The sequence below is a fragment of the Sesamum indicum genome, linkage group LG3 (genome assembly GCF_026168435.1).
Source record: "Sesamum indicum cultivar Baizhima isolate 11 linkage group LG3, ASM2616843v1, whole genome shotgun sequence".
NCBI lineage: Eukaryota > Viridiplantae > Streptophyta > Magnoliopsida > Lamiales > Pedaliaceae > Sesamum > Sesamum indicum.
The window spans coordinates 19,300,676-19,322,441 of NC_142659.1; the positions used below are offsets into that span (position 1 = coordinate 19,300,676).

Sequence of the window (21,766 nt, forward strand, 5' to 3'; positions counted from 1 at the left end):
AATTTTAGTTTAAATCCTACTCGATCAAATTTAAACTAATTATATAGTAAGTGTAATATACTTATAGTATGATTTGTGCATTTCACAGGACACGTGTATTACACTTATTTTGAAATTGATTTGGTACTAGACGTAGTTCGAGCACAAATTTACCAAATTTTAATCATTGTGGGGAGTAATTTTTGCAAATTATACGAGGGGGTATTATGCTATTTTTTCTTAATTTTCATGCTTTTTTTTATGCATTTCACTTTCTTGGGCGATACATTCCTTTCACTCAGAATATCCCAAAAAACCTCATTGGTACTCATATTATCGGGTTCGGGATGGGTCCGGGTTCTAAAATATTGGACCCGATCGGGTTCGGGCGGGTTACGAGTTTTATATTAGAACATCTCCAATCTATTTTTTAGTACTTTTTATTATTTATTTATTCATATATAATATATTATTAATAAATATTATAGATAAATTTTTAAATAAATAAATAAATAAACTACCAGGACCTGATCAGATCGATTTAGAACTCGAAATACTCGATCCGAATGTCCACCCTAAAAACAAGTGTGTCATTGGCAACAAGATGAGAAACTCTCAAGGCATTCCTTGCCACATCTACTCCATGAATCTCCCCCACGCTTCTCTATCTTATAGAAGACAATTAAATGCATCTGCACATAGCATAAATAGACAAGGGGAAAGAGATCTCCTCCATGGATTTCTCTCCCCAAGCAAAGAAAATCGAATTACAAACCATTAAGTATTAAGGAATAGGTAACTGAAAAATCACACTTTAGAAACATGATTGATTATAGAATTTTAACTTAGACAATAATACCTAAATATAAATCCACCTTATTATACGCCTTATTCATATCAAATTTTATTGGCCGGTGAACCTTTCCGTCGTCGATTCGCCGTCATCGAAGCGCCTCTTGATCGCGGACCACCACCATTTAAACCTAAAAAAATAATTTAACTCAAAAATCACTAATACATTATCAGTAGATAATAGAATGAAGAAAAGTTTCTACGTATTAGCAATTGTTTTAGATGCAAGTTTGAAAGTAACGTCATACAAACTAATAAATCGAAATTGAGACATAATTGAAGTGTTTTTGCATTTATATATTTTTTCTTATTTTTAATATTAAACTATTTCATTTTGCATTTTATTTGCTTCTGTTTTAAATAATACTATATTTTTAAATAATAATTACTTTATATTTTATCAAGAACTGCAATAATTTCATAAAATAAAAGAGACAAATCTTCTCGTTCAAACCTACTCAATTTATATTTTATATTATACATTTGAATAAATTACGAGGAACTCTTTTGAAATTTGCCATAACGACAAATATTTTTTCGTTGTTTAAAAAATTATAAATACCTTATAAAATTATAAACATGCTAACAAGTACTCGTCGTGACATCTAATTGTAAGGAATATTTATTATAATATTCATAATTTTAAAAATATATTTATAATTTTTTAAATAATAAAAGATTATTTATAATTGAAACAAATGTCAAAACAACTCCTCCTAATTTACCCTATACTGTATATTTTAAAAATATGCACGCAGAAGGAGTAGGTAATCTCATCCGAGGGGTCATTTAAGTCTTCACTGGGCAGCAGAGGAGGAGAGTGGGGATTGAGGGACAAAAATGGATGCTGTGGCCGTGTTAGGTGGAGCAACTCCGACTCCCTATGCTTCTTCCTCACTGGCTAGAAATGGCCGCTTATCCCACAGACCCACCCGCAGGCTTAATCTACGCACCACCCACCTCGCCGCTTTCCAACCTTCGTCAACTCTCTTCACGTATTCCCTATCTCGTCCGTATGCTTCCAAGAACCTCCACAAAGCCCACATCTTCCTTCCCCACTTAGTTGCTTCAATGGTATTGTAACTTCAATTTTTTTTTCCATGGTTTTTCAAGAATTCTTTTCCTATTGTTCGTTTACTTCCGTCGTTGTGTTTCTTGTTTGTACAGGAAGATGTGGAAGAGAGTTATATTATGATTAAGCCAGACGGGGTTCAGCGTGGGCTTGTAAGATTTCATTTGTTAATCAATAATGTGATTGAATTAGTTGTAAAGTTGAGTTGTTGGCGAATTTTCTGTATTCATGACTTATTACATTGTTTTGTTTTTTTTTTTTGGCTTTTCTCCTTTTATTTTGGTTGTTTTTTTTGGTAGGTTGGAGAGATAATTTCCAGGTTTGAGAAAAAGGGGTTTAAGTTGAAAGGATTGAAGCTCTTCCAGTGCCCCAAAGAACTAGCACAGGTCTGTTTTTTTTTTTTTTTTTTTTTTTGAGAATTTAGTTGAATATTTACTTGCTTAGTAATGTTTTTTCTTTTTCATGGATTTTGAGAAGGGTCGGGCTGAATCATGTTTGGCAATTGTGTTAAATTTTGATAATGTATTTCTATCTTTCTTCTTTAGTTCATTTTTCATTGCTTTGAGCACCGAATTTATACATGGTTGCAGGAGCATTATAAAGATTTGCAGTCCAAACCATTTTTCCCCAAACTGATTGACTACATTACATCCGGTCCTGTTGTTTGTATGGTATGCTTCCCCTAACTTATGATTGTCTTTTCAGTCAACTCGTGACTGTCGTAAATTATACTCTTATCTTCTTATTTCTTGACTTGTTTCTTACAAATGTGTTATAATGTCTCTTGGCAAGGCCTGGGAGGGTGTCGGAGTTGTTGCCTCGGCCCGGAAGTTAATTGGAGCAACAAATCCACTTAATGCAGAGCCAGGCACTATTAGAGGAGATCTTGCTGTTCAAACTGGAAGGTCAAAACTTATCTTACAGACATGCTTTCGTCATTACTTCTGCATCACAGCAGAAATCCATGGACTTAAATTGATTATTTTTTTCTTTTCAATTATTGCGTCTCAAGATTTTATGCTATTATATGGCAGGAATGTGGTTCATGGGAGTGACAGTCCTGATAACGGCAAAAGGGAAATAGGTAAAAGTTCATAACTTCTTTGTTGAATGGTGGGTTTTTTGGAATCATATGTATGAGGTTGTGAAGGATCAGACATTGGAGTTCTATGGTAACATCTTGATGTACTACTTGGAATTTAACACACAAAGAATAAGCAAAAACTGGTGGAAATCTAAATTCATTTGGAATCTTTGATTACATCTCCAGAAAAAGAAATGAACAAGACTTGGACAGTAAAATGAAATCTATATTTGCACAAACATATGTAGCAAGAAGATGCATGAATTAAAGATCATGCATTAGGAAAAAACTCTAGGTGATGATGCCTCTTGAATATGTAATGCTCTTGTTTGTATACTCTTTTGACAAAAAGTGACGGCATAGTGAAATCCTGAAGAGGGTTCCCTTCTTTTTGAAACCTCAAAACCCGCAGATGATACTTCCTACTTTGTACAACTTTTAGGGATTTGTACCATGAATATGATATATTGTGACTACACAAAGTGTTTATATTATGGAACTTTGTTCATAATACATCCCTTGTCACAACTGATTTGTATTTACTTTCTTGCTGAAGCTCTGTGGTTCAAAGAAGGAGAACTATGCGAGTGGACTCCAGTTCTAGAGCCATGGCTGAAGGAATAATCTTCTTATGTTGCAACTGTTAGTTTGGGCCACCTCAAATGCAGTTCGTACTTCATTTTTGTATTCTAACTTATGAGAAATGTAACGACGCTGTTTAATTTTCTGACTTCTGTCATTTGCATTCTACCATGGTTAAAGAAATTGTTTATTCTTTATTTGTGAATCACTGATATTTTTTTTTCTATCTGTTAATTGATTAGGGCTCACATGAAAGGTGTATTCCAACTAGAGTACAACCATCTCTCTTAAAAGGCATATGGTAAAAGAATGTTGTGTTTTCTTCTTTTTGGGTTTCAAGAAAATTGGGTTAGGAAATGCTTGTATGAAAACTAAATTAAGTTAGTTGATTGAAACGGATAGATAAAAGTTTGTTTGAATTCAATTTATTCAACTTAATAAATCAAACTCAAATAAATATTTTTGTTCGATAAGCTTTGAAGTTCAATATAAATTTGATTCGATTAGTATAAAAATATTAAAATGTATTTTAAAAAATATTAAATTGGTCGAATTTAATTCATGTTTGATTCCACGTTTGTTTGAACTCGATTAGAGCAATAACACAAATTCTCAAGCTTAATATTAATTCAAACAAATTTAAATAATAATATATTCAACTTGACTCGAATTATTTAGAGCCCTGCATGATTATTGTTTATAAAGTAGATTTCATCAGGCATGTATTCTATCTGTTTCCTTGTGATACTCAGATAGATTCAATTAACATTAGAAACTGAGATTTGTTTTTATCTCAAACGAGTATTATTAATTTGCTTTTCCTCATTTATCTATTTCAGTTTTCTACCCTCCCACTCAAATTCCAGATACAAACATAACTTTGCCCTAAATGGTCCTCCCTGTGATGGACAAATTTGAGCAACTTCTGAGAAGCTGAAATTACATTGATTGAGCTATAACTATTGAAAGAATAAATTGATCCTGAGAAAAAGAGTGAATAACAACTTGATTCTCTGGGAAGGAACATCACTAAAAAAACAGAGAACATCAACTAAACAAAAACTGAAGAACCCACAAACATTATAGTTACAACATGATCAAGCCGTGGATAACAATTATGAATTGTGAAGATGAAAACATACTAACCCTTCCACAACAGGGGGGTACAGTCCACAACTTAAATGCTCAACCAAGTTAGAGAAACTGATTCCAGTTCTGTCTTCAGGCACTTGTTTACTGTCAACAGGTAGACATAGATCACCCACTGGAAGAAGAAGAATAGCCGCTCTCTATAGCCATCTCCTCTTTGTCATTTGAGCTCTGTGCATGCTGAGACTGAGAACTCTTATATTTCGAGAAGAAATAAAGAATAGACATATTCCTGTTCCCTTGAGCCTTTAAGGGGCCAGTGGATTGGAAACAAGGTATGGAGTTTGGGAAAGAATCAGTGGAGCAACAATCTGCATCAGAAGACACAGCCTCCTCCGGTGAACTAGTTGCCATGTTAGTACAATCTGGATCCGTCCTAGCAGAGTCCTCAGGGTTACACCTTGGATTACAATGGGAGCCTTGTTTAAGTTTCATGAGGGTGGATTCTACAGCAATTGGAACAAAAGAAGATAAAAGGTTATTTCCAACCAATATAATGCGCATATCTTAACATACCAACAATGTACAAAACTCCAAAATGATCTTGCACTAATTACTACTACTGAAGAATGACTTCTACTGACTATCCCTTATTCATTCTCAGATTATTCCAATAATATTAGTTGATATGTATCTGGATCAGTCTTTTCAGTATGAGAATAAACATTACCTATTATCATTTGAGTTCACATGCATACGAATAATATTCAAAATAACATATTTGTATATCTTTCCTACCATGACATTATTGATTAAATGGAGATATCTTCATTGAAATAGGATAATATTGGCAACAATGTCCAATAATCCCGTGTTGTCTTGGATATTATATTGTATAATAACACTTATGTTTACAGAGACTTGCTTTACGATATGATATAGCATAAATGCTTATTGGCATACTTACTATTGTGAACATCTATTGCATATTTAAGTTTGTCAACAACATTGTTTAAGTTTTTAAGTAGGATTAGTTATGCCTTCTATCCTAAGTCCCCAAACCTTTTGAAAATTACTCTAATCCCCTCTATTTGGGTCAAACAAACGTGGTAAAGTGTCCATTTTACCTTTAGTTTAAAATTTTATAAATAATTACATAATAAATTTATAAATGACCATTGTGCCCCTAGTTGTATTTGTAATGCTTGTATTTTGGGAGGGGTGAATTTCTCAGAGTTATATATTTGGGATGTCTATAAGGTCAATTTTTTCAAACTTTTTACGCAATGCTGAAATATTAGAATGTGAAATCTTTATACATATTACTAATTTAGCCAAAAAAATATTCTAATATTTATGATCAAAGAAAAGCAAAAATAATAAAGACATCCTTTAGTAATATCCTTATTACTTTAGCCTTATGTGATAGTAATACCAAACCAAATACGACTAGTGGGGTCCTAAGCTAACCCTTGCTAAACCTCAAAAATTTTGATGGCATAATGCCTTCAAATCCTTCTAAGTTCTAACTATTATTCTACTACAACAATTCGTACTAAAGTTATTCCTACGTTGTGTTAATTCCATCCAAAAGAATAATTCTAATAGGTTACTCCTTAAACATATTCTGGTACAATATTTAATGCACATACATCCAAGACGTAGCAAACATTTTGAAACAATACCTATTGAACATTTCAACAGAACTGCAACTTTGAACAACACAAGTTACCCTCTTTTTGAGTCTTTAACCCAACACAAAGCTTCAGGTCTACATCATTCAACCAAAGAAGCAAATATAAGCTCATAAATCTTTCTGTCCTACTCCTACACACATTGTGCAAAACCATCTCATATTGTTGCATTGTCTTATAAATTGTACTGGCTGATTGTTTCTGGATGCACTTCTTATCGGCCATGGACCACAACAATTTACAGAAACTTGTTTACATGTACTAAAATGAGGACATTAGGCGGCACTGTTTTCTTCAATTACCAAAAGACAACCACATAAAACTTCAAAATTACGGTATGTTGCAAGAATCGAGATGCAACCCCCACCCCTCAAATGAAAAAAAAAGAAAGGAAAATTGCTGCATTTACAATTCCAAATCCTTCATAAAGCATAACTTAGAACAGCAACACAAACACAGAGAAGAAAATACCATCAGTACACCTAATTACAGTAACAAAATTCTCCCACTTCATGACAATCTCTCGAATAATTTCTAGAAGACACAGAATCCCCAATATATCTTTAAGAAGACTGTTAGTTCGGAACTCGTCCAAAATCTAATCATTTTAGCTTTCTATAACAAATTTGTTTTACATATCCATTTTACATGGGAATTTATCCATTTCCCCCAAATTATCACCATAAATTTGTTAATCTTAGAAACCCAAACAGCAGAAACCCTAACTATTCACTCCACAAAATCTCTTATAACCCCCTGAATTCTACAGTGCGGAACTGAATCGCACCTATTGCAAAGAAGAAAAATAAGAGTACACTAAATACACAGCAAACCAAGGCAGAAAAAGGAATAGAATTAGCTTCGTCAATGACGTAAAATTCTACCTAATTCATCAATTAACATCAAATAATAAAAGGTGCAGAAAAAATTACCATATATGGAGAGAGAGTCGTGCTTGATGATCTTGGAATTTGGTCTTTCCATCTCCAGTAGTTCCAATGAGCCCATCGGCGATGCTCTCACTCTCCCCAGCATCCTTCTAGAGTGTCAACGAAAGTTTACCGACTTTGAAATTTATATTTGTTTTCGAACATTAGAGTTGCTACAATTAACGCGGCAAATTGGACTCCAAATACTAGGAGCGCGGGAACGATGACAATTCATTGGTTGTACTCGACCCGTAGGGGAAAAACACCACGGTCTTTCCGACAAATTTTTGTCCTAAGCCGCGATTTGCATTATTAGTTTCATATTTTTCAAAATAGTTACTATTAATCTCATATTTTAAAAAAATATTGTAAAGTTAGTTATGTTATAAAAAATTTACAAAGTTTGGGGCTAACTTCGCAATTACTGGGACTAATTTTAGGATTAATTTTGTAATAATTTTTTAAGGTGTGGGAATAACTTTGTAACATTTTCTTAAATTGGGACTAATATTGATTATTTTAAAAAGTATGTGATTGATATTGCAAACCACTATATACTCTGGGATCAAAATTGTAATTTTCTGAAAAAATAACAATGAAATCTGACTCCAGAATATTAAAATTTATTAATATATTAATATTAAAAAATTCTTTTCCATAACAGTTTACTAGTTAGCTTTTAGATGAGATAGTCGTTTAACATAGTGTTAGAGTCATGTAAGACAATAGATCTTGAGTTCAAATCTCATTGTCATCCATTTATGGAAGAAGCGCTTCACGTGTAAGAATTGCATATGAGGGGTACATGTTAAAATATAAATATTAAATTATTTTCTTCTTTAACTTTTTAAAATTTAAGATTTGGGGGTTTAACAATATTCACATCTAATTATTTATCAAATGCTCAAGCCACTAGAAAAAAAATGACTATTGGCTATAATTTTAGGAGGAGAAAATTATTTGTTATATCTTTTAAGTTTGCCTGTTATTAATTTTAGTCCGTTAAGTTAACGTATTTTAGTTTTAGTCCTGTAATTCTTAGAAATGTGTAATTTTAGTCATCTGACCCAATTTCAGATAATTTTACCCCTAATTAGTTTTTTAAGGAGCAAATTTAGTCCATTTCAATTTATTTTGCATCTCATAACTAATCTTACATAGAAGGTATCAATTTATGGAAACTTAGTTTTATTTCGGAAACATATTAGACCTCTAAGAGGATTAGGGTGGACTATTAAATTTTATCATCAAAAGCGCAAAAGAGTCCTAAATTAGGCGGAAGGATAAAATCTACACAAAATTGATAGATAAAGGACTAAATCTAATATTTCCAAAGTAAAAGGATCAAAAGAAATTTGAGTTAAAGTTATAGGACGAAAGTTCTCTTTTTTTCTTTTAATAGCTATGGACTAAAAACCATGGTAAATCAGTTTTATTGACAACATTTAAATAAAATCGTTGCAAAAACATAAATCTTTTATTAAAAAAAAGTTATTTGTCATGACTAAAGTCATAATAAAAATATTTGCCATGACTTTTAGTTATTGCAAATATTTTAGTCACCCTCTCAGATATCACGACCAACAACCATGATCGTAGTCAATGACTATTTGCTACGATTTTTAAATTTTAATTATAATAATTAATCGTAATTAAATATTGTTTTTTTTTTAATTAGTCATGTTTACTTATAGGGATGAGATTATCAAGGAATAGATCAACGCATGATAAAATGGCGAATAAGTGGAGATAGGATAAAAGAATACTTTGTTAACTTGGTGGGACAATATTTGGGGGCTAATGTGACATTATTGAGTCCAACACCATAAGTTGTTCTTTTTTTTTGTCTTTTTTTTTTTTGTTTTTTGGGATAAAATTGTGAATTCTCAATTATACTCTATAATAAAACAAAAATTTTAGTCAAATGTCACCTCACTCTACCAACATCCAGTCCTCAAATAAGCTATAAGTGGAATAAAATTAAATAAAATATGGGGCTTAATTTTTCTTAATATTGGGGCTATATTTTTTCCGACTTTATATAGTTGATTTTCCCATATATTCAAAAGGATTACATACTTTAAATAGTTTTTTTCTAGCTTATGTCGTTGTTGGATATACAATTTACATTATTTAGTATTTGTGAATATAATTATTGCACTTGTTCAATTATTAAATCATGTCTTATCGTTTCATCTCCAACAGAGGTTGCCTCGTACAATATTTTTACTCATATCCTAAAGTTGGCCATTTACCAACTTCAAGGGAATGCTAAGTTTTAAGGCAACATTCTTGACGAGGATCTCGAGTTTCGTCTATGGAGACGTTGCCTTGAGGAATACTTTTGCTTATGTCTCAGAATTGATCCTTTACCAACTTCAAGGGGATGCAAAGTTTTCGGAGCAAGTTTTCTGATAGGGATGAAGTTTTGCTTATGGGGACATTGTCTTGAGGGATACTTTTCTTCATATCTCGGAGATGGTCTTTTACCAACTTTAAGGGGATGCGAAGTTTTTTGGGCAATATTCTTGACCGGGATCACAATGAAGTACGTCAATGGGTCCTAGGGCAACAACGACTTTTGCCTCTACTAAAACTGCGATTTTTACATCTAGGATCCTCCTGAAACTTCAGGAATTTCTACGTCTAATTTGATTTCATTGTTGAGACTATAACAAGAAATTAAACTTCATTACTTAGAGTTCACATTAGAAAGTTTTAGGAAAATCAAAAGGTGAGAAGGATGTATTGATCTCTTATTCGAGCTTTCTTCTATTACTAGTGAATAGCCAAAATGGGACCTTTTTGTGCCGTGCGAACTTATTGTTACTATTTCCTGACGAGAGTCTCTTCCTGTTGCCACCATAGAAATCATGAGATAACTCATGCGGTATGAAGATTATCATCATGAAGAGCATGAGTTGACATAAACTCTCGAGGTGGCCCACTCGCCCCTTGGTCAAATTGGCACGCTCGTAGATATTGGTTGGCATATTCCTTCAAGTGCCCCCACTGAATCAATTTTTTTTATTTTGTTTTGGAGGTGATGATATTCTTCAGTTGTATGCCCCCAGTCATGATGGAAGTGACAATATTTTACGAACATTTGCCTCTTGGGATTATCTTTCATTTGTCTTCGTCATTGGTAAATCAATCTTTATTGTTCCACCACTATCAATATTTCCCCTCTCGTGGCATTCAAGGGGGTGTAGTGTATGAACCCAATGAGACGTAAGTGTAGGTGTTCCTCCTTCTTCTTCAGTTCCTTCTCCTCCTCTCTACCCTTCCTCTTAACATTGGAGGTAGGGTCCCTCGCCTTTAACTCTTCAATTTTGATATACTTCTGCCATTGTAGGAGCAATTCTTCTGAAGTGCTAACGGGCTTTCTGGTATGGATTCTTGAAACCTTTCGAGAAGCAAGTTTTGTTGGATGATGTTGGTCAAGAACTTGTGGTTGACGTGTAGCACCTCATGTATTGCCTCGACAAATCTTTAGATGTGGTATCTCAATATATAACTCGTTTTCCTTCTAGGCTATGGTGAAAAAGTATGCAACAGTTCTTGGGACTTTCTTGTTATGGAGAAGTGATGCAAAAAACGTTGAGTCAATTGCTCGAGGCAGGAGATGGTTCCAGCGGGCAGTTGGTTAAACCATGTAAGAGCAGGCTTCGAGTGCATAGTTTGAAAGACTTTGCAGTAAGTGATATCACTCAAAGTTGTACGAATTAATCTTAACATAGAATTTGTTCAAGTTTTCTTGCGAATCTCCTGTTCCTTCATATTCGGAAAGGTTTGATATTTTCACGCTGATTGAAAGTGCCTCAACTAAGATGGTGGGGAGAAATGGCTGTGTTTTAGTGGATATACGGCCAAGAAGGATCCTGCACTTCGCTTGAGGCAAGGGTGTGGAGGGTTGTCGAGATCAAGGGGGATCTTGATCTTGGTTTTGAGCAACTTTAGGCCGATAGGCCCTGCTATTTACCTCTTCCCACCTCTGTTTAGCCCCATAGAAGTCGAGGATGATTCTCAATTTCGATGAGGAGAAGGAGGGGGTGGGTTCACGGGGTGGTTAGCTGTGAATTGGGCTACTGCTTCTGCAACAGCTAGAGTGGATGCATCACGTATCAAAGTTAATAAGGCTTCTTGCATCAATTGTATTATTGTCTCTTAAGGTGGAACACCCAAAAAAGGTGATTCTCTCTGGAGTGGAAGCGTGGCTAGCTCATGGGGCAGTATGGCTATATTCCACAAGTAGGGCTTGTTCATGGGGGTGGTGGGGCTTGCTCACGGGGTGGAGGGCGACACCATTAGTTGGGGCTTGCTCACGGGATGGTAGGGCAACCCCATGAGTTGTATATATTATATGGTTTAAGTGTAGAAAATTACTTTTATACCCTAATAAATAATAAATACTACTAATAAATATTCACTAAGTTAGAAACTTGTCAGAATAAGGTAATTGGAAAATAAACTTTATTTGTATAAAATATAATCTAAGAAAATATTATTATTAAGTAAAAACTGACCAAATGCACTCATTCCATCAAGTAGAAACAAAAAATGGAATTAGTGGAAGTGATATGCAGCTCGAATCAGTTCAAGTTTTGATATAAGCAATGCAGAGAGAGAGAGAAAGAGGGACATATGGATTGAAAGCATGCACAGTTAGCCTTGACCAATACTAAGAAACAAGACGCAGACGTCGACACCGTACAGAATGGAAGGGCATCGACGACTTTCAGTTCTTCCCACACGGAGAAAACAATAAAGGGTTGGCAGATTTTGTGACATAGAAAGGGTAAGCAGAGATGTGAAGAGAGATTAAGGAGCCGTGAGGTAAGCACAGAGCGAACTATTCTTTCGCCTTTTACTAAAGAATACCGTGTACTTTCCTCATTCAACGGCATACTCTAATTTTTGGAGGGTTTGAAACTGTAATAGGTTTTGGCCCCAGCAATGTATGTTGGAAGTTTTGCTACTCTTAATAATTTATTTGATATCAAGTCTGCGCAGCAACAGAGAAGAGAAAAATTGCTGCAACGAAAGTTAGAAATGGAAGCTGATTGCAGCAGGCACATAAATAGAAATCAAATGTGATTGCTTGAATCATACATATTTATAGAATCAACAAGAGATTAACCAATAATTAAGTGGAAACTGAACCTCGAAATCAAATGTCTGATTCTGCTCTCCCACATCGGAATGGAACATAGAATACGGAAGGACCGTGGCTGCTACAAAAGATTAAGGTCTGTCATCAAGCTAATCATACCTTTCTCGGCCTTTTGGCTAAGATCAAGTGTAGTATCTGTTCTTATCAGTTTAATATCTGATACGTGGATTATTGATCCACATGATATTAAATTAATTGTTCTAGGGGGAGAGCCCGTCAAGGCAGCTTGCTGCTGGGGCTCTCAAGTGTCGCCTTGGCGTTGCACTGTTGCCTTGGCCTGGCGCACCCCAACAATTCCAGTCCTCTACTTTTATTCTCTTACTTAAATGCGTTTGAGCCTTCACAAAATTGGGCATGAATGTCAATGAGATCTTTCACTTATTCATTTTTCACCACACCTACTTTGTATAGCTTAAACATGGGGAAAAATTGGTATTGCAAATAAACAAATTACCCTCTTATGAAAATATAAATAGGAATTTATCTTTTTGTATTTTTTAAAATATAATAATTTACCCCCCTATGATTTTTAAAATGAAGCAATTTACCTCTTAATTATATTTACCTCCTTGTATAGAGATGTAAATTGCTATATTTTTTTTCATAAAGGCTAATGTGCTCATTTTCAATATCAAATGGGGATAAATTGCTATTCACCGCTTAAACAAGTATATATAATTAGGAAAGTGCAATGTTTTAAATCCTCATTGCATCCCACATCGATGAGCAATGTTTGAGTAGTAGGAGAGAAGTGGATATTAGCCAAAGAATTCACAAGTTGAAATATACTTACCTGGACGTGGTTGATGGGCGATCAAAAAGGCCCATGGCCTAGGCTTGTGACCTCCATTGCACTTGGGAGGGATGCTTACCTAAGGTCTGCCTGAATGGTGGAGCCTACGTCGTAATTTGTGGTAGCGGGGGCTTGCGTTCGCGCAGCCCCTAACCCCCAAATCATAGTATTAAACATGTGTTGTTTTTATTTGAATTGTTTCTTCTTGCTCTTTGTGATAAGATTAGAAAAATGAATTTAGTTTAATGAAATTTAGAAAATGACTTCTGTTATTAACCTTCTCAATCAATATCAAAACTTATTATGGTCATTAATTAATTTTTACACATCTACTTGCCTACTACCCATAGCTTGTAATTATGTTTTGTGTTAATGCAAATAAAAACCTATGGATTTGTAACCATATACTAACACTACAAAAAAAGATAATTATTTGGAATTGGTTTTGATTGGAAATTTTTTTATGGAAAACATATCCATCATAATTTTATTATGGATTTGTTACAGATTTGTAAAGCCGTCCAACAAGTTGTCTGATTACTACAAAAAAAAGACGGAATTTATATATATGTTTTATATTTTTAATAATAATAATGTAGAAATAGGTATAGAAAATGATGCTTAAGATTTATAGGTTTTTATTTGCATAACACAAAACATAATTACAAGTTATGGGTAGCAGGCTAGATTTGGTGTAAAAATTAATTAATAACCAAAATAAGTTTTGATATTGATTGAGAAGGTTAATAACAGAAGTCATTTTCTAAATTTCATTAAACTAAATTCATTTTTCTAATCCTATCACAAAGAGCAACAAGAAACAATTCAAATAAAAACAACACATGTTTAATACTATGATTTGGGGATTAGGGGCTGCGCGAACGCAAGCCCCCACTACCACAAATTATGACGTAGGCTCCACCATTCAGGCAGACCTTAGGCAAGCACCCCTCCGAAGTGCAATGGAGGTCACAAACCTAGGCCATGGGCCTTCTTGATCGCCCATCAACCCCGTCCAGGTAAGTATATTTCAACCTGTGATTCCTTTGACTAATATTCACATTCTCCTACTACTCACACATTGCTCATCGATGTGGGATGCAACAAGGATTTAAAACATTGCACTTTTCTAATGATGTATACATGTATAAGTTATACAAAGGAGTTGTGTAGAAAAATAAATAAGTGAAAGATCCCGTTGACATTCATGCTTTGATTTTGTGGAGACTCAAATGCATTTTAGTAAATTGCTTCATTTTAAAAATTATAAGGGGGTAAATTTTTATATTTAAAAAATATAGAAAGGTAAATTCCTATTTATATTTTCATAAGAGGGTAATTTGTTTATTTGCAATATCACAAGAGGGTAAATTTTCCCCATGTTTACAAAGTAGTTGTGGTGAAAAATGAATAAGTGAAAGATCTCATTGACATTCATGCCCAATTTTGTGAAGGCTCAATCGCATTTTAGTAAGAGAATAAAAGTAGAGGACTGGAATTGTTGGGGTGCGCCAGGCCAAGGCAATAGTGCAACGCCAAGGCGACACTTGAGAGCCCCAGCAGCAAGCTGCCTTGATGGGCTCTCCCCCTAGAACAATTAATTTAATATCATGTGGATCAATGATCCACGTATCAGATATTAAACTGATAAGAACAGATACTACACTTGATCTTAGCCAAAAGGCCGAGAAAGGTATGATTAGTTCGATGACAGACCCTAATCTTTTATAGCAGCCACAACGACAGCCCTTCCGTATTCTAAGTTCCATTCCAATGTGGGAGATCGGAATCAGATCATATCCAATTTTGGAGTTCATCGCTTTCCTCGTATATACATTTATATATAGATATATGATCCAGGCAAGCAATCACATTTGATTTCTATTTATTTGCTGCTGCAAAATCAGTTCCCATTTCTACTATATATGTTGCAGCATTTTTTCTCTTCTCTGTTGCTGGGCAGACTTGATACCAAATAAATTAGGGACAGTTACACTCCTTTTTCTTGCGGTTTGGTGGAATTATATATAAATCTATTATTGTTTGAGAAATTACATCTAACGCCTCTGAAGTTTGCTCCCGTCTAACAAATAAGTTCCCCCATTAGTCAAAATATACCGAATTTGCTGCTATTAACAAAGAAATCGAAAAAGAATCTACATTTTAACCATAACTGACTTATTACTAACTTATTGTAGGTTAAATAATTTTTTTATGACATAATTGTTACTCTCATATGTCTACACGCGTTAATGTATGTAAAAAGATATGCACGTGTTGCCATTTTTAGCCTTGAAACTTAAGAGAGTTGGCAATTTTTGTCATGCGCAAATTGATTTAAAGGACTAAAATTATAATTTAACTAGGTCGTGTGCAAGTTACATGCAATTTTTACGTAAAATTAGATAAAAATAAAAAGAAGACTACCAAAATTATGGAATATCTACTGAATTACAAAATCAATTTGTTTAGAACAAAAAAATATTACTCTTCTTCAATTACAATTTTCCCTCAAATCTACTTAATTGCATGCTAAATAGATTAAAGCAATTCAGTCGAGACTCCAAAACGAGAACATGTGTATTTCGTTTTTTCTAGTCATTTCTCCAGAAGACCATACAAACAAATAAAGCTAAATACTGCTGGAAAATGTCTTGAAACATTGTACCAATTTATTGCAGAACCCAACAAGGAGTGGCAGCCGGAAACCCCATGTGAACAACATTATTAGACATGCATGTGCTTTTGATCCATCCATCATATGTTTGAAATTCAGTTTACATACATTGTTTTAATTACTACCCCTTTCCTTTGTTTCCTATAATCTAAGCTCAATCTTATATTTTCTTAATGTTGGGGGTAGTTGATGCATGTATTTCCAAGACAAGGATGCCAAGATTTGGTTGCTTTCTACTTTTCATCATAGGATATCAAAATATGTATAGGCTACTAGGAAGTGCATTAGCCATCGAGTAGTATAATAAATATTGATCACATGAGGATTTAAATGAAATAATTATCGAAACTATGACTAATCTATAATTATTTGGATCGATGATCGAGAATCGATCGACGGATTATGACTACGAAAAATAACTACTAAAGAGAGCAAGATAAACAAAAGTGTTGGAGAAGATTCGATAATGAGAAAGATGTTAAGGCTATAGGCCCACCTAATTGATTCAATGAATGCGAAATTTACAGATTAATCTAACGTGCAAGTGTTTTCATATATCGAGGTTTTTTCCAAGTTAATTCGATACGTACACTCTCTCGAGCTATACAAAACCTATTATCATCAAGGAAATAGTGGATATCTCTAATCTAAAACTCGTGACAATAATGTATTAAGATTTATGAATAACCTACGCAACCGGATGAATCACGCCTATGTGTGCCAACATATCGCTCAATCCACACCACAAATTACCGTATCCATTATGTCGAATCCCCCTTACAGGTCATCAACATAATTAAATAAATTCAAGAGATGATCATCAGACTCTCAAATTATAAGAATTATGAAAACAAACTTGTGGATTAATCCGGAAAAAAAAATGCTTAGAACATTATCTCAATAGGCTTCCCAAAAGTCTTAGCAAAATTGAATAAGAATTTTTCCCTGATCTTTTTATTTTTTGGAATTTTCTCATTTTTCCATTTGTTCCCATCAACTTCCACAAATCATTCTTATCTTTTTCTCCATGTGTTTTTTTCATAGGGACTGGAGATTGCGCATTTAAATCATATATTGAGTGCATTATAATTTAATAGGATAATCAGTGTCGACTCTACGAATAGTCCACGCCTCCGTAAACAACAACTTACAAGTAAAATTATGTAAAAACAAAATAAAGAGAAAATTAAACCAAAATCAGCTTATATTTCACAACAAAACAAGGCGCTTATTAAACTTGCAGGAAATTGAACAGACTGAACAAATTATACAAGAAAAAAATGGCTAATAAGATCCTACTAAACTAAATTAATACCCATTAATAGCTAGCTAGAGAAAATGAATTAACCAAATAAAAGGGGGATTAATGTTGATAATTAAGAGATGAATTAGGGAGAAGGTGGGGTGCAGGCGATGCAAGCCAGCAAAAGAATAGCAGCAGAAACTCCATCTTCTTCAAGATTGGAAGTGCTTCTCTTGAATTTGGTGCTTTTGCCTTTGTTGCAATGTGCTATCTGCTTCTGGAGCTGCTGCTGATAACTCTCTCTCCCTTTCATTACTTCTTGCTGTCTCTCCTTCATCGCTGCTTCCACCTTAGATACCATTCTCTCTGTGTGTGTGTGTGTGTATATATATATATGTGTGTGTGTGTGTGAGAGAGAGAGAGAGGAAGTAGCTGTTGCATGGAAAAACCATATGTGTGTGTATTTTTGTCCTCTATTTATAGGCAGTGCAGTGTTGGAGGGATTGGGTTCAAATGTGCAATCCTTTGTTTTTGTCTTTTTTCATGCCCATTTTTATATTAAAGAAGGGAAAGGGTTTGTAGTAGATTTTGAAGTTACGTATGTAGGTGACTACCTTTTTTCAAGTTTAAATTATGACAACTAAAGTTGGACTACTATACTATATAAATAAACTTATAGGACAACTTGTCTTTTTTATTTTTTTTTCATTTTACTTTATTTGATTTTGGGTTTTTTTCTTTTTTATTTAAATATTCAAACACTATTTTTTTCCTAATAAAATAAATACTTTGCTAACTTTTGACCCAAAAAACAATATCGAATTAGATTTTTTTATTTCAAATCTGATTGTGTATTATATTCAAATTAAATGTGTATACGCTGTGTGTATAAAGATTATATCATTTATTTTACTACAGTGAAATTTTAAATATGTGGTGTGTATTTGTTAAGATTCGAAATAAAAAATTCAACTTGCAAGAAAACGGTAACTCATATGGTCGTTCAAATTTTGGTATTGAAGTCACAAACCATTCGCTAATGATGTTTTACTCTAGTGATTAAGGCTGAGATTTTACGAATAAGTTTGAGATTATGGGTTCAAGTTCCACCGGACATGTAAGTATTTATCTCACTTTATGTGAACTTATTGCAATTTATTTCAATGGTGCTTAGTTCCATCGATGTATTAATCGGACAAAATTATAAATTAAAATTTGGCTTAAAACTGAATCACTTCTATGATATTAGTGACATAATATTTGGTAATAATTTTAAAGTTGTTGCTAAAAATATATATTAAATGATAGTAACTTTGATTTTATCATAATATAATCAATAGTGATAAAAAAAAAAAAAAAAAGTATTGTAACTTTAAACTCTTGGCAATTTTAGTCTTTTTTCAGGTCAATTTAACCGGAAAATTTTAATGTGATTTGCGCATAGCCCAATTAAATTGTTATTTTAATCCTGTAAAATAGGGATAGTTGATATTTTTGATCTTGTATGAATTGATTTACAGGATAAAAATTACAATTTAATTCATTTATATGCAAGTCGCATACAATTTTACAATCAATTTAAGAACTAATTAAAATTATCAAAATTTTAAAATTACGAGACTAAATTGCGGTTTCCCAAACAATCCGTAGCATACTTATACTATTAATGTTAATGACAAAACAAATATATTAGCAACTATCCGATAATTACATTGTCACTATATATATGTCGCTAATCAATTAAATTTCAAAACTTTATATATACGTAAATGTTTTATCATACTAATTATTATTTTACATAAATTTCGCCACGATAAAAAATTATAAAAATCATTATATTGATTAAAAAAATCTTATCACTTAATAATAATTTAAAATTGTCACTTATTTTTTTAGTGGAATTCAAATAATTATATAGATATCATAGAGAGTAAAATCTAAAATGCATTGCTTGGGGAACATCTAATCAGTAGAATTACCGTTGGAAAGATATAAACAGATTGCATTCAAATTCTGAAGTTTCACGGGTAAATAATGATGTCCAAACTTTATTCACTGTCTGTCAAACATTGGCAAGTTCCTCATCTTTCAACATAAAGTTGCCAAAAGGATGTAGTTGAAATAGGAGAGATCTTGTGGGGATAATAATTGCAAATTTTTTCTTTTTTTTTTAACTGGCTGCACATTATCTCTTAATATATATGATAAATATTTTTTTACGTTTTAAATATATTATAAATAAATATAAAATATATAAATCAACACTTCACATTTCAGGGTAATAAAAAAAAGGACAAAAAGAAAGAAAGAAATAAATGAAATCAACAACTTAAGGGAAGCATCGGCACAACCAAGAAAATGGTGTAGTAGTATCACAAACCGCCATTTGAGGACTCCGGCAATGACTGTAAAATGATGGGTTTAGGACCGGGGTATAGGATTATGATGTGCCAAAAAAAAATGAAAACTTTCTGTCTTATATAACAACAAACATGCCAGAGGGGTGGGTGTTGAGGGTGAAACAGCGGAGTCACTGGAAAGGGATCTTGGACTGCCCGTTAAAACTATTGGCGGAGTTCTCAAATTGCACAAAAATTAAAAATTAATGTCCTAAATTACCATCTTCAGAACTGGATGCCCTTGTAATGCCCTCGTCCCTGTCCCTGCCTAATATGTTGATCAAAGTGCAATTTAGCCTAATTTCAAAAATAAATAAAAATTATTATAAATATTAATCAATCGTCATTCAACAATGACTATTAACCATTATTTTAGCAATGTGGTTCAGAAGATCAACCATGATTGAATTATAACAAATGGTTTGGTCGTAATAAATATGTTCATAATAATATTTCAATTATATCTAAAATTATGACAAATATTGATTATTAATACTGAATAATAATACAATAACTTAAATATTTTTATTAATTTGTCTGGTCGTGATATAATATTGATTTATCATATTTTTTAAGTCATTATCATTGCAGTGTTGAAAATAATTATTTTTTTATAGTATAAAATTTAAATACAGCTACAAGATTCTGAGCATTCTTCCAATTTTAGTCCATGTCTTCTACAGTTACTCTTAAGTGTCCAAAAACACACAAGAAAGAAACCATGCATGTGCGAGGCCATGTGAACATGTTCAGCCCTCTTCCTACGCTCACTTTCCCTTCTTATATGATTATATATCCATTTGAAGGACTCGTTTGGTTGGTTACTTTATATTTATATAGGTTAATAAAATGATGTCCTATAACTTTTGGCACAATACGATCAATTATATGGCAAATACAATATATTTATCGTGTGATTGGTATAAAGTTTATGAAAAGTGACCAATCATATATCCAACTGAACTTAATTTGGTGTATGAATTTTCCTTGCATGGGGAAATTCTAATCCAAATCGGTTTAGCCGGACCTGAATCAATTATATGCCAAATACAATATACTTGTTGTGTGATTATTCTTATCCAATTAGGTTCGGCCAGACCAATCAATGACAGAGCAAGTGTGGTACACTTGCCATATGATTGATCATTTTTCATGAACTGTACATCAATCACACAGTAAGTGTATTACATTTTCATATAATTGATTCGGGTCTGAATTAAAATTTTCTGACATGCAAGTGGTGATTTGCTACTCATCAAGTATTCGGTTGGCTGGAAATTGTCTCGAATGTTTTCGTAGCGGCAATCCAAAGGGTGTTTGAGTGAGTTTATAAGTTTTTTAAAATATTTTATACCATGTCCTAAAGTGTCTGAAATTTTTTCTAGACAACGAGCTCACAAAATCCAAAAATATGATACTACGAGCTTATAAATTCGTGTAAGAAAAGTAAAAATTCTCAACTTATTTTAGAGATCGTAACAAAATTTTTAAATTAATTACAAATTTGATATTTTATAATTGTTATTATTTTTTTATCCAAATGTTTTAATAGTTTTTTTTTAAATAAAATTTAACATCTTATAATCTTTTTTTAGAAAAAAAAAACATCTTATACAATATATGATCTTATAAAATTTTATAAATAAGTTTAGACGAATACTCTCTTAGTCCGGGGAAGCCAAATAGACATAATGCATATAAATTAATATAGGATGACAAATATTTATATGAGTTTAGTATAATATGTAACGTTATTTAAATTATATTGATATATTGATTTAATCCATATATTATTTAATTTATTAAAATATTAATATAATTATCATTTAAAATAATTATATTATTTAATTTATTAAAATATCTCATTTCTGACAATTACTTTGGAAACCAAACAAAAAGACCAACATCTGTAGGAACTGAAAGAGACAAAGGAATGGGTTTGGACTTTGGAGTGAGAGAGCTTCATTATTGTAGGCATGGAGGGGCCATTACTTTAGAAAATGGTGTGTTGGCATTTCTAGCAACAACCCACATTTCATGGTTTGACCATAAAAACAATTGACAGGGACATTTTCTGGATTTGTATATAGGAAATGTTATTGCATGCGTTTCCTGTGAATATATTAAAAAAAAAAATAGTTTGAAATGCAGAAAAATTATTACTATCAAATATGTATACATAATCAATATCTATGAGGGC

General features: G+C 32.8%; 3 protein-coding genes and 5 non-coding genes across 8 annotated transcripts; 4 read left to right on the forward strand and 4 right to left on the reverse strand.

The window, feature by feature from the left end:
* Positions 1-1,587: 1,587 nt before the first annotated feature.
* On the forward strand, positions 1,588-3,774 carry NDPK2 (nucleoside diphosphate kinase 2). Its single transcript, XM_011074700.3, has 7 exons — positions 1,588-1,905; positions 1,999-2,055; positions 2,203-2,289; positions 2,494-2,574; positions 2,696-2,808; positions 2,938-2,987; positions 3,544-3,774. Exons 1-7 carry the CDS (start codon positions 1,672-1,674, stop codon positions 3,609-3,611), a joined length of 690 nt encoding a protein of 229 aa, XP_011073002.1. The 5' UTR covers positions 1,588-1,671; the 3' UTR covers positions 3,612-3,774.
* A 743-nt stretch (positions 3,775-4,517) lies between these two features.
* Positions 4,518-7,557, reverse strand: LOC105158076 (uncharacterized). The gene is made up of 2 exons (XM_011074701.3): positions 7,285-7,557; positions 4,518-5,164 (listed from the first exon to the last, which is right to left on the reverse strand). The coding sequence occupies exons 1-2, from the start codon at positions 7,385-7,387 to the stop codon at positions 4,827-4,829; spliced, it is 441 nt and encodes a 146-aa protein (XP_011073003.1). The 5' UTR covers positions 7,388-7,557; the 3' UTR covers positions 4,518-4,826.
* A 4,551-nt stretch (positions 7,558-12,108) lies between these two features.
* On the forward strand, positions 12,109-12,226 carry LOC148788772 (U5 spliceosomal RNA). Its single transcript, XR_016065015.1, has one exon. It is a non-coding gene; the product is annotated as a U5 spliceosomal RNA (small nuclear RNA).
* A 323-nt stretch (positions 12,227-12,549) lies between these two features.
* LOC148788773 (U2 spliceosomal RNA) lies at positions 12,550-12,745 on the forward strand. Its single transcript, XR_016065018.1, has one exon. It is a non-coding gene; the product is annotated as a U2 spliceosomal RNA (small nuclear RNA).
* Positions 12,746-13,239: 494 nt separating this feature from the next.
* Positions 13,240-13,400, forward strand: LOC148788774 (U1 spliceosomal RNA). The gene has a single exon (XR_016065040.1). It is a non-coding gene; the product is annotated as a U1 spliceosomal RNA (small nuclear RNA).
* Positions 13,401-14,113: 713 nt separating this feature from the next.
* Positions 14,114-14,274, reverse strand: LOC148788775 (U1 spliceosomal RNA). Its single transcript, XR_016065020.1, has one exon. It is a non-coding gene; the product is annotated as a U1 spliceosomal RNA (small nuclear RNA).
* A 474-nt stretch (positions 14,275-14,748) lies between these two features.
* Positions 14,749-14,944, reverse strand: LOC148788776 (U2 spliceosomal RNA). The gene has a single exon (XR_016065017.1). It is a non-coding gene; the product is annotated as a U2 spliceosomal RNA (small nuclear RNA).
* Positions 14,945-17,110: 2,166 nt separating this feature from the next.
* LOC105158077 (uncharacterized) lies at positions 17,111-17,609 on the reverse strand. The gene has a single exon (XM_011074703.3). The coding sequence runs from the start codon at positions 17,526-17,528 to the stop codon at positions 17,313-17,315; it is 216 nt and encodes a 71-aa protein (XP_011073005.1). The 5' UTR covers positions 17,529-17,609; the 3' UTR covers positions 17,111-17,312.
* Positions 17,610-21,766: the final 4,157 nt, after the last annotated feature.

Excerpts from the sequence above, each read along its gene's own strand:
- LOC105158076 (XM_011074701.3), bottom strand. The coding sequence starts at position 7,387 with ATGCTGGGGAGAGTGAGAGCATCGCCGATGGGCTCATTGGAACTACTG. Across the intron at positions 5,165-7,284 it reads CGACTCTCTCTCCATATATG|AATCCACCCTCATGAAACTT; the intron begins GTAATTTTTTCT and ends CAATTGCTGTAG.
- LOC105158077 (XM_011074703.3), bottom strand. The coding sequence starts at position 17,528 with ATGGTATCTAAGGTGGAAGCAGCGATGAAGGAGAGACAGCAAGAAGTA.
- NDPK2 (XM_011074700.3), top strand. The coding sequence starts at position 1,672 with ATGGATGCTGTGGCCGTGTTAGGTGGAGCAACTCCGACTCCCTATGCT. Across the intron at positions 2,575-2,695 it reads CCGGTCCTGTTGTTTGTATG|GCCTGGGAGGGTGTCGGAGT; the intron begins GTATGCTTCCCC and ends TCTCTTGGCAAG. Across the intron at positions 2,809-2,937 it reads CTTGCTGTTCAAACTGGAAG|GAATGTGGTTCATGGGAGTG; the intron begins GTCAAAACTTAT and ends ATTATATGGCAG.